The following is a 13,626-nucleotide window of genomic DNA, read 5'->3' as shown; positions in this document are numbered from 1 at the left end:
AGCCACCCAGTGGGAGCACCACAGTCAGTCCCAAGGCTCTCTTGCTTGCAGAGAGGGGTCACAGAATCCCTTCAGAGGTTGCTTCCTCCAAGTCATTATCTAGCACTGCTGTCTGCAGGAATATCATGGCTGTGCAGATCCTACTCCCAAACCTATTCCACAGCAAACCACTCTGGCCAAGGAGAGTCCACTCCACTGGAGTCCTTGAGGAGAGCGAGACAGCATCAGCAGAAACCTTCACCAAGCAAAGCTTCAGCAGCAGGACAAGGGGAACCTCCTCTTCACTCAGCCAGGAGTGCTGAGCAATGACCAGTGTGCAGCAACACAGCACTCAGAGCCACTCCTTCCTGCTAAATAACTGCACCTACCCCGGGAGGCTTTCCTGCTGTCGGTCCTTTAATATTCCAGTATAGGTATGTTAGTACAGGATTATCCCTCCTTTGGAAGCACCAATTTCACAGGGGGACAAACAGAAGAGGCAGAGCCCTTGTGATCTGTTGCTAGAAGAAAATCAGCCCAGCTGCCACCTCTAGACACAAGAAGTGCAGGCAGGCAGGCAGGCAGGCAGGGGCTGCATCCACCCCAGGCACAGGGCCTTGTGCTGAGCTACACCGGGCTGGCTCCCCGTGCCCCCTCAGCCACTGCTCTCCTCGCCTCTCAGGGGGCTTTCTCCAGGGCTCTCTGGGCTTTCCTGTGCAGGAAGGCTGCTTTGCTGGGCAGTCCTCAGGCTGGCCTGCTGGAAGGCACAGGAGTCCAGGAACACGCCGGGGATGCGGTCGCCGAAGTACAGCTTGCTGTTGGCAGCGATGGCCTGGTACTTCATCAGCTCCAGGTACTCAGGGGTCAGCTTCAGCTGCAACAAACAGACACCAGAGACCCTAAGAGACAACTTGCTGTGCCCTGTGGTGCTAGGTTTCATGTCAGACAGCCCTTCATGGGGTGTTGTCAGGACCCAGGACATCCCTCTGGCTCTCCTGAGCAGCCAAGAGCCCTGCCAGGGGTCTCACAGAACCCAAAAATGCCTGTGTGGTTTTGATTATCACCCACGGAGCAAGTTCCCAACCTTAGATGAAGATCTGCAAGCCATAACAAATAAAGTAGAATGACACTGAATTTATCACGGGGTGAAAAAGTAGATTTTGGGGTTTTTAGAATGGAGGTTCAGGGGGCAAGATGGAGGGATCTGGGTATGTCCAGCCTTTCTTCTTCTTGGCCTCCATCTTCTGCTGTGATGTTGGCACTTTTGGATTGGTTTAGAGTAGAAGCTCACAGTCTAACATAGGTGATAGGTATTGGGAAGTAATTGTAAACATTGTATATGTAGTTTTTAGTATAAAGATGTAACACCGCCCTGAGGGCAGGCAGAGTGCCTGGACTGTTGTGCTGAGCAGAACTCAGCAGGACAGGAGAAAGAATTTTACAGATAAGATACAATAAACAACCTTGAGACCGAAAAATGAAGAGCCCTGACTCTTTCATCAAGCACTGGGCTGGGAAAAGAGACTTTCCAACTTTTCTTGGGGTCACTGTGACCAGCTAGAGACCCCAACAGGGTGTGGGGCTGTCAGATCAAGTGTTCTCCCAGTGCTGCCCAGAGTGAGTGAGCAGCTCCCCAGAGCTCACCTTGTTGGAGTCAGCCAGCTTCCGAGCAGTGTAGTACTCAGCATCAGCTCTGGCCTTCTCCCTTGCCAGGAATGCAGCATCTGACACAGCAGGAAAGAAAGCATTAGGAAGTGAAGGGCCCCATATCACACTGAGCACCTGAGCCCTCATCCCACGGGGACCAGCTGAGCCAGGAGTGCCTGTGACAGCCTGGCTGGCCTTGTACCTGCCCTGCAGCTCCTGGAGAGCTCCATGCACGGGGCAGGAACCATCCCAGTGCACAGCCCTGCACCCTGCAGCACCCTCAATGGCTTCTGCAGGTCTGAGGCTCCTCCACCTGCCACAGCCCCAGCAGGGTGCTCACCTTCAATCTCAGAAATTCGCTTCTCCGTTTCCTTCTCCATGATCTTCTGCTGGTAGTGGATCCTGGCCACCTGAGCAGCCTTCTCTGCCTCTGCAATCACAAAGGGCCCAGCTGGGAAATCTGCTCCTCAGGCCTTGAGCCCCAGCAGCTGATCCCAGCACCTGGCTGCAGGCTCTGCCACACATCCCTGCTCCCTCCTCCCCACTCAGTGCCAGGCTGTGCTCCAAGCAGCAGAGTTTTCTGCCTTTCTTTACAGGAAGAAAACAATTGTGTTGTGTTTTCTCGTGTCTGCAGAGCTCAGATCCTGTTTACAAGCACAGGGACATGGAGCTCCAAGCCCAAGCAGCTTTTCCAGCAGAGTGATTCCCTCCATGCCTGCTGCAGGACAGAGGTGCTCCCTGCTCTGCTGCTGTGGGATTTTCATCCAGATGTTCCAACAGCTGCTTGTGCAGCCTGGCTGAGCCTCCCTCATGGAGCTGCCAGTGAGGAAGACAATGTCCTGCCCCAGCTGAGCAGGGAGGGCAGGAATGGAGGCTGAGCCTGTGCTTGGTGACATTACCAATGAGTGCTTTCTTCCTGTCTGTCTCTGCCTCCTTCTCCACCACCTTCTGCCTCTGGGCTGCAATCAGCAGCTTGGTCTTCTCAGCCTCCCTGCAAGGGGAGAAGTGTTATCCTGGGGAAAGGGAATGAGGGGCAGTACTGGGGTACACAAAACTGGGAGTACTTTGGACCTTATCAGCATAAGAGATGTGATAAACAAAATGCCTTGGCAAGAGCAAACAGAACTTTGAGAATTAAATCAAGACTGCAAGAAGATTCCATTTCAGACTGGTTTACCAGAAAAAGAAAATTACATTGATTTCTGCAAGCAAGAGATGTTTAAAATGTATAAGTTTGTTTACGTGATGATTAACACAATCACTGTAGTAAAACATTACTAGTCTTTCTAGAATAAGTATATAAGTAGTTGTACCTCGCAATAAATTTGGATTCTTTGACCATGTCAATGCCTGCCCCATCCCTCCAATTGCTGACAGAGCAGCTCTGCATCCCAGGAGAGGCCCTGGGGACAAGGGGCCAGCCAGCTGCCAGCTCCCTGCTCACAGCCACGGGGACTGGCTCTGTCTGCAGCTGTATGAGCACACTCACAGGCCAGGGGAGGGACCATCCCCCTCTCCATCTGGCCACATCTGGATGCAAGTCCAGCCTGAGGCCTTCAGGATGAGGAACAGGGCAATGTGAGCTGGAAGCTGGGCCTGCTCAACCAAAGGTTGAGACCTAACAGCATCTCCTTCTGCCCAAAGGCATCCCAGGGATCCTGCAGGGGAGCTTACAGGGAAGACATCAAGCCCCTGAGCCCCGATTTCAGCACGGAAATGGAAAACAGAAGGCACAAGTGCACTGCCTGGAGCTCACCTCTCACTCCTTGAGCACCAGGACAGAGCTTTCCAACAGCACTGTACCTGTGCAGGACCCTCAGAAGTAATTAATGCAATTTTATGCCCTGTTACTCACATCAGCTCGAAGTTCCTCCGGATGGCCTCTGGAATTTTGGGTTTTGTGACACGCACGGCCTGTGGGAGCACACTCTGAATGAAACACCTTGATGCAGTATCAATAACCAAGATATGTCTTTGCAAAACCAGCTGCAGTGCTGTGGACAGTGGTGCCTAATCCTCCTGTGCAACACAGCTGAGCATGGTCACTCTCCCAGAGGTGTGCCACATTTCCATTTCCTGCCATCCATCCCATCCCATCCCATCCCATCCCATCCCATCCCATCCCATCCCATCCCATCCCATCCCATCCCATCCCATCCCATCCCATCCTCCCACCAGGGACAGAGGCTCCAAGCCCCATCCAAGCTGGCTTTGGACACTTCCAGGGATCCAGGGGCAGCTTCTCTGGGCTCCCTGTGCCAGGGCCTCACCACCCTTAGCACAAAACATCCATCTTTCAGTTTAAAACTTGCTGTCCCTTGTCCTGTCACTGCAGGCTTTGGCAAAAAGTCTTTCTCCACCTTTTAAAATCTCTCATTATTGAGAGGCCACAACCCACCTGGATGGTGAGACCTGGTGCCATGACATTGAGGTCTTTCTGCAGGGCCAGCTTCAGGTTCTCATCTATCTGATCTGTGTTTGGAGGACAAAAGAGAGAGCAGTTGGTTTATCATGTTTTCCCCCACAGCTTGTGTGGCAAAGAGCCAGCAGGCCCTGAAGTGCAGGTAACTCTAGAGTGTGGGATAAGGATGCTTCCTGAGACATGCTGTACATTGTTTCCCCTCCTGTGCCCCCTGAAAAACATTCCCAAAAGGAGACTCACAGGTTGGTGACTAGAAAAGTTCAGCTGTTGATGGATTTGTGTTATCTGAACTAAGTGCAAGTGGCTTTCAGCATCTCAGCAAGACAGAATGCTCAGAGCCTGTGGTAGAAGTATATCCCTTCTCAGCACCTGGACTTGGGAGTACATTAATATTAAAATTCTGACAACCTTTTATCTGCCATAAGGCAATTTTGCCCTGCTCAGCCACTCAGGAAGGAACAGAACTTGTTCTGTCTTTGGGTTTGGGGCACAGGTCCACCAAGGAGAGAATGCCCTGTGCTAATTCCTGAAGCATTGCTACCTCCCTGTGAAAAACCTTCCAGCCCTCACTTGCTGGAGACAGCCAGGAGGAAGCTGTGAAAGTACAAAAGTGAATTCAACAACAGAATTCAGCAGGGGATTAAAAGCAGAAGCAGAACAAGACAAATCCACTGTCACAGTGAAGGCCACAGGCATCATTGCACACACAAGAGCAGAGTGGCTCTGCTGAAAAAAAAGGTGGAAAAAGACTCAAATCAAATTCCCACATGCAGATGGGGAAAGACAGAGACACCTGAGTCACTGGAGTTACAGGGGAAGAGGCAGATGGATGTAAAAGGAGCTGGATCTACACTGCAACTCCAGCATAGGGCCAGTGTGGTACAAGGGGCTGGCTGGAAGATATTCCAGGAATATTCCAGAGGATGCACTCACCAAAGAGCTCAATGTACACCTCCTGCAGGGTGTGGGCACTGCAGAATTGGTTCAGCTCGTGGTGGATTTTGTTGAAGATCAAGGTCTTGTCGTAGTCAGCGGTGTAATTCCTGACGATGTCGTACACTGGGGAAGGGAGAGAACACCAGAGCTCAGCCCTGGCACCTGTCAGGGTGTCAGGGAAGCAGTGCAGCACTGGGACAGGGCTTTTCCAGGGTAGCCAAAGCCCCAGCTGCCCTGCCCTGCTGTCAGGTGCTGCTGGGATTACACAACTTCAAGGAGCACCATGGCAGGATGTACTGCCTGGTCCTGTTTTACCATCTGCATAAACAAATGGAACAGCAAAGCCTCACCAGGACCTGCATGCACAGGTACTGCTGGAAAGGGAAAACAAGGATCACTCCCATTATTGAAGCCAAGCAGATCCTGCACCAAAAGGAGCATGGTCAAGGGAGGGCATTCTCTCCCTCTGCTCCTGTCGCTGACCGACACGAAAGAACACAAGCACACCACCGCTTTCAGGTGAAGGGAAAAAAGGGAAGTTTTATTCTCTGACTCCACTATTTATAGTTTTACAAGAGTGACAGTGGATTGGAAGGTGACAGTGACACCTCTGCAATGCCACAGGTCAAACTAACAGTCCATCAACTCTCTCCTCCTCCATAAAGGAATGAAAAACAATGAGTTGTTTACAGAAAGTGTGTGGGAAAGTTCACTACAAGAATGTCAACATCAGAAGGCTTAGAAAATCCTAGAAAACCAGGGTGACATGCTCCTGCTGAGGCCCCACCTGAAACCCTGTGCACAGTTCTGGCCTGCTCCCCCAACACATGAGAGGACACTGGAAGTGTTGGAGCAGGTCCAGAGGAGGCCATGGAGTTGCTGAGGGGTCTGGAGCACCTTCCCTGTGGATCCAGGCTGGGAGAGCTGGGAATGCTCAGCCTGGAGAAGGGAAGGGTGTGTGGAGACCTCAGAGCTCCTTCCAGGGCCTGAAGGGACACAGGGGAGCTGGAGAGGGACCCTGCAACAGGAACTGGAGGGACAGGACACAGGGAATGGGTTCAGACTGACAGAGGGGAAATTTAGGTGAGATAAATGGAAGAAATTCTTGGCTGTGAGGGTGGGCAGGCCCTGGCACAGGGTGCCCAGAGCAGCTGTGGCTGCCTCTGGATCCCTGGCAGTGCCCAAGGCCAGGCTGGATGGGGTTTGGAGCAGCCTGGGACAGTGGAAGGTGTCCCTGCCATGGCAGGGGATGGGATGGGCTAAGCTTTAAGGTCCCCTCCAGCCCAAGCCCCTCCATGAATTACACCAGGAATTCACCCTCCAGCGCCTCAGCAATGCTGGAGTTTTGCATTAAGCTGTGCTGCTGAACAAAACAAGCTGTCTGTGTCTTTGGGGTGGTGAAATAAAAGGGCAAGAGGCTCCTACAAGGGTTTTGGCTCTGCAATTTTCTCTGAGCTGAGCTGGAAGCACCTGGGACCAACACTACAGGACCAGGAGCTGTAAGGGTAAAAACAAATGGAAACAGAGGGAAGTTCTGCTGGCATGGAAAAGGCAAGTCCTGCAAACCAAGCCAGAGCTGCCCCAGGATGAGTGAACACAGTCACAGGAACCAGGCTGGAAATACCAAATACCTGCATATGGGGCCAGCTTGTTCACAACTTCTATTCGGTCAATGTAGATCATAACACCACCACTGCAAGGGAAAGAGACTCATCAGCCACACTGCAGCTGCTAACAGCCAACAGATTTAAAGAAAAGGCATCTTTATCTCTATTTTAACAGATTTAAAGCAAAGGCATCTTTATCTCTATTTTAACAGATTTAAAGCAAAGGCATCTTCATCCCTCTCTTAACAGTTAACAGACTTAAAGCAAAGGCATCTTCCTCCCTCTTCTAACAGATTTAAAGCAAAAGCATCTTTATCCCTATTTTACAATATTCTGGGCATTTTGCAATGAGATAACAGCCAATCCCAGACTTCTCTCTGCATAAATCCAGCAAACCTGCAAAGCACTTTCTTTCCCATTTCTGATTTCCTACTCAACCAGCCAAAGGAAAGCTTTTCTGATCAGGAACGTGGCTGCAGCTCTCAGGAAAGCAGAGGGGAAGTCAGCAAGGACAGCAGGTGACTGCTGAAGACAGTCTGCCACCAAATGCATCTGCCACCAAATGCAGACACACCTCAGCTCTTCTGGGCAGCAACACATGGCAAACAGAAAAAGCTCTTAGTTTAATTCACAATCACTAACTCCAGCAGGAGCTTGGCAAGGCCCAGGAGAAAGGAAGGAACAAAGCACATGGCAGACTTCAATCCACTGGAGCTCTCCAGGAACACCACAAGAACCTCAGCAGAGGCAGCCTGCAGGCAATCCTCTCCCCCAAAAAGGATGGCAGGAAAGGGGGAATCAGAGGCCAGGCTTGTCCCCAGCCTCTGCTCTTGCTGCTGTGGCTTTCAGAAAGCCATGCCCAGCCCTGGGTACCTGTAACACCAGACAAAAGCACAAACTCTACAGGGAAGAAAAAACCCTTTAACTTTCAACAGCTCTAAGTCTCTTGAGAGCCTCATTTTAAATCAGAAAACTCCTGCCATGATGTCCTTGGGACAAAGGCACATCACAGAGCAGAAGCTTCAGCAGGAACTGTTTAGAGACAGCTCATTCCTGGCAGTGCAACTCCCACATTCCCAAACTCTGTCTCTGTGATGTTTTAACTCAAACAGATCCCCCATGACAAACTCCTTTTTTTATTCTGCAGATCTTGATCTCTGACAGCTCAAAGCCAGATCTTCAGGAAATAAAAAACAACCTGAACTTGCCTGTGTCTGTGTTCTTTTGGAAAAGGCCTCCCAAGCCCAGCCTGTTCTTGCTCCAAACCTGCTTCAGGACAACTATGAGCTAAAATCACTGGTGATGGATGGCCCTGATCTGCTGCAAATGCAGCATTTTGATTTTAAAGGGATGTCAGAAAGAAAACGAGAGTGTCTGCATCACCTCCCTGGCAGGGAAGGGTCTGAAATGGCACCTCAGAGCTGTGAGGGCTGCCTGACTCTGCCACCACCTCCCACAGCAACCTTGCTGAGGGACAGTAAATGGGATATCACCCACTGTTATTCCATTATTATCAATAATTCAGAAGTGTTTATGTGGTGTGCTGGGGGATAAGGGCATTTTATCAGTCCTGCTGGTCATGCCACAGGAGATGGGACACAGGTAGCAGGAAGACTCTGGAAATCCTCACACAATTCAGGATCCAACTCAGGGTTTAAAATCTCTGTTTAATATGTTCACTGAATGCTGCCAGGTACAAACAAGACAAAAAACTGGGGATGGGACACCCACACAGACACTCAGAAGCTTCCAGATATAGATAAGGACACAGGGAACAGGAACATAAAGAGAAAGCCAGCCCTTAAAATGTGGTGGTTTGATATGTAAACACAAAACCTGAAACTGTTTGGGCTCTATTCTGGGAGCAGACTTTGAACTGGGACAGTGGCAGTGCAGGTGTGCTCCAGTTGTTATTTATAAGCTCATGTTTTACCATGGAAATGTGGATGCAAAGCTTGGGCACCGAGCAGCCACAGACTTTGGATCCCAAATGCAGCCACTGAAAGGCTCCTGCAGCACCACCTGGGCAGAGGGCAGGGCTGCTGGGACCTTTGGTCAGGGTGAATTCAATCATTAACTGAGAGCTGCTTTCACCAGCTGTCTGCTGCTGTAAAGCCCATTTTTACTGCCTGCACCTTCCCAACCACCTGCATTGCACAACTGAACCCTGCAACGCTGAAATTCAACAGGAGCTTCATTTCCAGCTCCTAAATCACAGAAGCACAGAATGGTTGAGGCTGGCTTTGGCCTCAACCTTCGACATTTTGATCTTGTTTACCTCACTACAAAAGGAAAAAATTCCTGGCTGTGAGGGTGGGCAGGCCCTGGCACAGGGTGCCCAGAGCAGCTGTGGCTGCCCCTGCACCCCTGGCAGTGCCCAAGGCCAGGCTGGACTTTGGGGCTTGGAGCAGCCTGGGACAGTGGAAGGTGTCCCTGACATGGCAGGGGTGGCACTGGATGGGCTTTAAGGTCCCTTCCCACCCAAACCATTTTGTGATTCTGTGAAAGCTGCAGCACTGAACACTAACATTATTTACAGATACTCCTGAGAAACCTTCACATACTCCCAAAAAACCTTTGAGATCTGAAATTAAAACCACGAGACCTTTATGGTAATATTTAAGCCCCAGTGATGTCTGATGCTGAACAACTCCAAGAAAGTTAATATGGGTTAAACCTGATCAAAATTAACTCTGTTTTATTAAGAGTCCCACTAACATTCACCTTTTAACTTCAATGTGATCACTGTGTGCCACCATTCCAGCCACCACCGATTTAATTTTTTAAAGAGAAATTTTGTTGAGGACCCTGAATGTATAAGACAAGGATAATAACCATGGTTTTTGGTATTTTTTTTTTATCCTGAAGAGTCATCACTTTAACTTGTGGATGAACCAACACAACAGGATCTGTGACCCAACTCAGGCCTGTAACCCAACAGGATCTGTAACCAGCCCTCTCCTCCTGCTTGTTACAACTCAAGCAGCTGACAGAAGAATCAGCCTGATTATGCAGCAGGAATTTCATCTGGAAATGAACTCCCTCCCATCAGGAGGATTCCCACTCCCAGTTTCCTTCTGCCCATTGCTGGGGTCAGCACCTGTATCAGCCACAAGACCCAGAGTGGAAATAACCAGGGCACAGCAAAGCACAAGCAATGGGGTGTCAGAATAACTGAGGGGAGAAGCCCAGAAAAATTCAAGATAACATCACAATAAATGCAAAGATCCCTCACTGCACAAGCAATGGGGTGTCAGAGTAACCAGAAAAATTCAAGATAACATCACAACAAATGCAAATATCCCTCATTGCACAAGTAACAGGGTGTCAGAGTAACTGAGGGGAGAAGCCCAGAAAAATTCAAGATAACATCACAACAAATGCAAATATCCCTCATTGCACAAGTAACAGGGTGTCAGAGTAACTGAGGGGAGAAGCCCAGAAAAATTCAAGATAACATCACAATAAATGCAAATATCCCTCATTGCACAAGTAACAGGGTGTCAGAGTAACTGAAGGAAGAAGCCCAGAAAAATTCAAGATAACATCACAATAAATGCAAACACCCAGCAGCTGAATAGCAGCTCCAGCAAGAGCCAGTGTTCCCCCCTGTTCTGTTACACTGTGTACATTTGGGATTAATTTTATGGCAGGTGCTTTTACTCCCAAATCCCAATGTCCCAGCCCTGCAAATGACCCCAGGGAGTGCATCTAGAATAAATCCAAGTGGAAGCCATACCTTGTCCCACAAGGCACATTCTTCACTTCATCAGTCTGCAGCGTGGTCTGCAACACAAACACAGCAGCATTCACAAATCTGGCTCACAGGGAGGCCCACACTCCCACAGTGGCACCACAGAGCCACAATTGTGTCCTGTGCCTCCCTGGTGATGGCTCCAGGTGTGGGCAGAAGGCAAAGCTTCTCCTCCCCTGCCTTTTGGGAGATGCACAGGCAGCTGTGCCTGTTTCCCTGCTCTGGAATGCCAGGAAACAGTGACAGCCACAAACAGGACACTGCCAGCCCCAGCAGTGCCACACACACACACACACATGGTGGGTGGGGAGAGCTTCCAGGAGGACAAGTCCTGGCTCCCCAGGGGAGGGAGAGGGCACTGACCTGCACGGATTTGAAGGTGGTGATGAAGGGGAGCATGATGTGGTAGCCAGGGCCGCTGGGGCTGGTCAGCAACGCTCCACCCCTGAGGAGAGGGAGGAAAACAGCCTCAGGAAGGGGGCAAACAGCAAGGGCTGCCTTGGAGGGCCAGCTCAAACTGCCAGGGGTCACAGAGAATTGCATCAGTGCCCTGAATTCGCCAGCAATTCCCCAGCAAAGGGCTGAGTGCACCCGATCTCTGCCTGCTGCAACTTTGCATGAAGCTTTAACTCTTGGAGCAGGCAGCTACTGCTAAACCCTCCCAGCACTGCAACACTGCACAGAGCTGCAAGAACGCGGATTTCTCCTCTAAATAGTTCTCTGGTAACCATGGAAAATCCAGCCGTGGATGTGATGCTGCCAGTTTGGGTTTTGGCACAGCCCCTCGCCCAGAGAAAAGCCCTGGGGTGTTAATGCCCGTAGGATTGTGGTTAAAGGGAACTGGGGGACATTTGGGGTCTCTTAGCAGTCCTCGTTAACTCTTTGAAGCAAAAGCTGGCAGAGGTGTCACCCCCTCCCCAGGAACTGTGCAGTCTCCCCAAGTGCTGCACATTTTGCAGAGTGCTCTTTCCTTTAGCCCTCAGTTTTTTTTTCTTCTCCTCTATGGATGCTGTTGGTGTGCACATTAAATTGGCTGCTTTTGTTCAGTTCCCCCTCACTACACAAAATTGAAATTTGTCTAAGTAAAATAACAGTTCTACACAAGCTAACAATAAAACTGCAACCTCTGTACTTATTTTTTTCCTTGAGTGGGACAGTCTCTAGGTCTTTACAGATAAAGCAATCCGATAAAGGGTCTTTACAGAATTTATTGTGCTTTATTCCATAAAGAACATTTTTACTTTCTAATTTTTTTGTGTGCTGAGTGGGAAAGGCAGGGAAAACATTCCAAGGCACCAACACTGAGAGTTCTGGCCGGGTGACAGTTTGGGACAAAGGTGACGGCTCTTGCTGGGTGACAGTTTGGGACAAAGGTGACGGCTCTTGCTGGCACAGGGGGAAATCAGCAGATGCCAGCAGGCAGGACAGACACAGAGCTCTGCAATCAGTTTGTGACAAGGGGGAATGAGAGGCAGGAGAAGCAGCTCAGAGACCCGAGGGTGAAGGGAGCAGGAGCAGCCAGGGCTGCCCACACAGGGGGAAACCGGAGGGGAGCAGAGGACAGAGCGGTGCCAGGGGCAGGGATGGGTGCCAGGGATGGGTGCCAGGGATGGATGCCAGCCCAGGAGGGGCTCCGTACCTGTAGTACACGGCCAGGTGTCCCTCCTCGACCCTGTGGATGGCGGAGTAGAGCAGGAAGACCAGGAGCCCGGTGGCGGCGGCGGCCGCGGCCCCGGCCTGGGCCATGGCCATGCTCGCATCCCCTCCCGGCCCGGGGGCGCCGCGGGCCCGGCCCTGCACGGCGACAACGGACACACACCCGTTACACACCGGACACGGACAGGGCTCTGCACGGCAACAACGGAAACACACCCGTTACACACCGGACACGGACAGGGCCCTGCACGGCAACAACGGACACACACCCGTTACACACCGGACACGGACAGGGCTCTGCACGGCAACAACGGAAACACACCCGTTACACACCGGACACGGACAGGGCCCTGCACGGCAACAACGGACACACACCCGTTACACACACACCGGACACGGACAGGGCTCTGCACGGCAACAACGGACACACACCCGTTACACACACACCGGACAGGGACAGGGCCCGGCACGGCAACAACGGACACACACCCGTTACACACCGGACACGGACACGGACAGGGCCCTGCACGGCAACAACGGACACACACCGTTACACACCGGACACGGACAGGGCTCTGCACGGCAACAACGGACACACACCGTTACACACCGGACACGGACAGGGCCCTGCACGGCAACAACGGACACACACCCGTTACACACCGGACACGGACAGGGCCCTGCACGGCAACAACGGACACACACCCGTTACACACCGGACAGGGACAGGGCTCTGCACGGCAACAACGGACACACACCCGTTACACACACACCGGACAGGGACAGGGCTCTGCACGGCAACAACGGACACACACCCGTTACACACACACCGGACAGGGACACGGACAGGGCCCTGCACGGCAACAACGGACACACACCCGTTACACACCGGACACGGACAGGGCCCGGCACGGCAACAACGGACACACACCCGTTACACACACACCGGACAGGGACAGGGCTCTGCACGGCAACAACGGACACACACCGTTACACACACACCGGACACGGACAGGGCTCTGCACGGCAACACCGTCAGCGGGACACACCCGCTGCTGCCACAGGCGGGACAGGGACAGGGACTGCCCCCGGCCCGGCCCCGCGCTGCCCTGTCCCGCCCCTATCCCTATCCCGTACCTGCCCCCAGCCCTACCCCGTCCTGTCCCGTAGCTGTCCTTACTCCACAGCTATTCCAATCCGTATCTCAGGCTCTATTCTTTAGCACAATTCTTGCCCGTACCTGTCTCGCAGCTCTCCCTAGCCTTCATCGCAATCCCTGTCCTGTACCTGTCCCTATCGTTTATCCTAATTCCTGCCCCGTTCCTTTATCCCAATCCCGTTCCTTTACCCCGATCCCTTTCCTTTACTCCAATCCCAATCCCGTTCCCTAATTGCGTTCCCTGTCCCGTTCCTTTATCCCATACCTTTATCCCGTTCCCTGTCCCGTTCCTTTATCCCGATCCCTGCCCCAATCCCGTCCCTTTAGCCCAACCCCGTTCCCTGTCCCGTTCTTTTATCCCGTTCCCATTCTTTTATCCCGTTCCCAGCCCCATACCCGTCCCGTTCCTTTATCCCATACCTTTATCCCGATCCCTTATCCCGTTCCCTGTTCCGTACCTGTCCCG

The 13,626-nt window shown here is 51.8% G+C and overlaps 1 protein-coding gene across 1 annotated transcript; it reads right to left on the bottom strand.

Moving 5' to 3' along the window:
* Positions 1-378: 378 nt before the first annotated feature.
* ERLIN1 (ER lipid raft associated 1) lies at positions 379-13,591 on the bottom strand. The gene is given in 13 exon segments (XM_058810329.1): positions 379-708; positions 710-853; positions 1,624-1,703; positions 1,967-2,056; positions 2,526-2,617; positions 3,482-3,540; positions 4,025-4,098; positions 4,982-5,107; positions 6,616-6,677; positions 10,331-10,377; positions 10,709-10,790; positions 11,985-12,139; positions 13,581-13,591. Coding segments are annotated over 12 exon segments (1,020 nt in total). The 5' UTR covers positions 12,098-12,139; positions 13,581-13,591; the 3' UTR covers positions 379-657.
* Positions 13,592-13,626: the final 35 nt, after the last annotated feature.

The sequence above is a fragment of the Ammospiza caudacuta genome, chromosome 9, assembly GCF_027887145.1.
Source record: "Ammospiza caudacuta isolate bAmmCau1 chromosome 9, bAmmCau1.pri, whole genome shotgun sequence".
NCBI classification, from domain to species: Eukaryota; Metazoa; Chordata; class Aves; order Passeriformes; family Passerellidae; genus Ammospiza; species Ammospiza caudacuta.
Note: the sequence above shows the minus strand (reverse complement) of the source record. Positions and strands in the feature narration are given on the sequence as shown.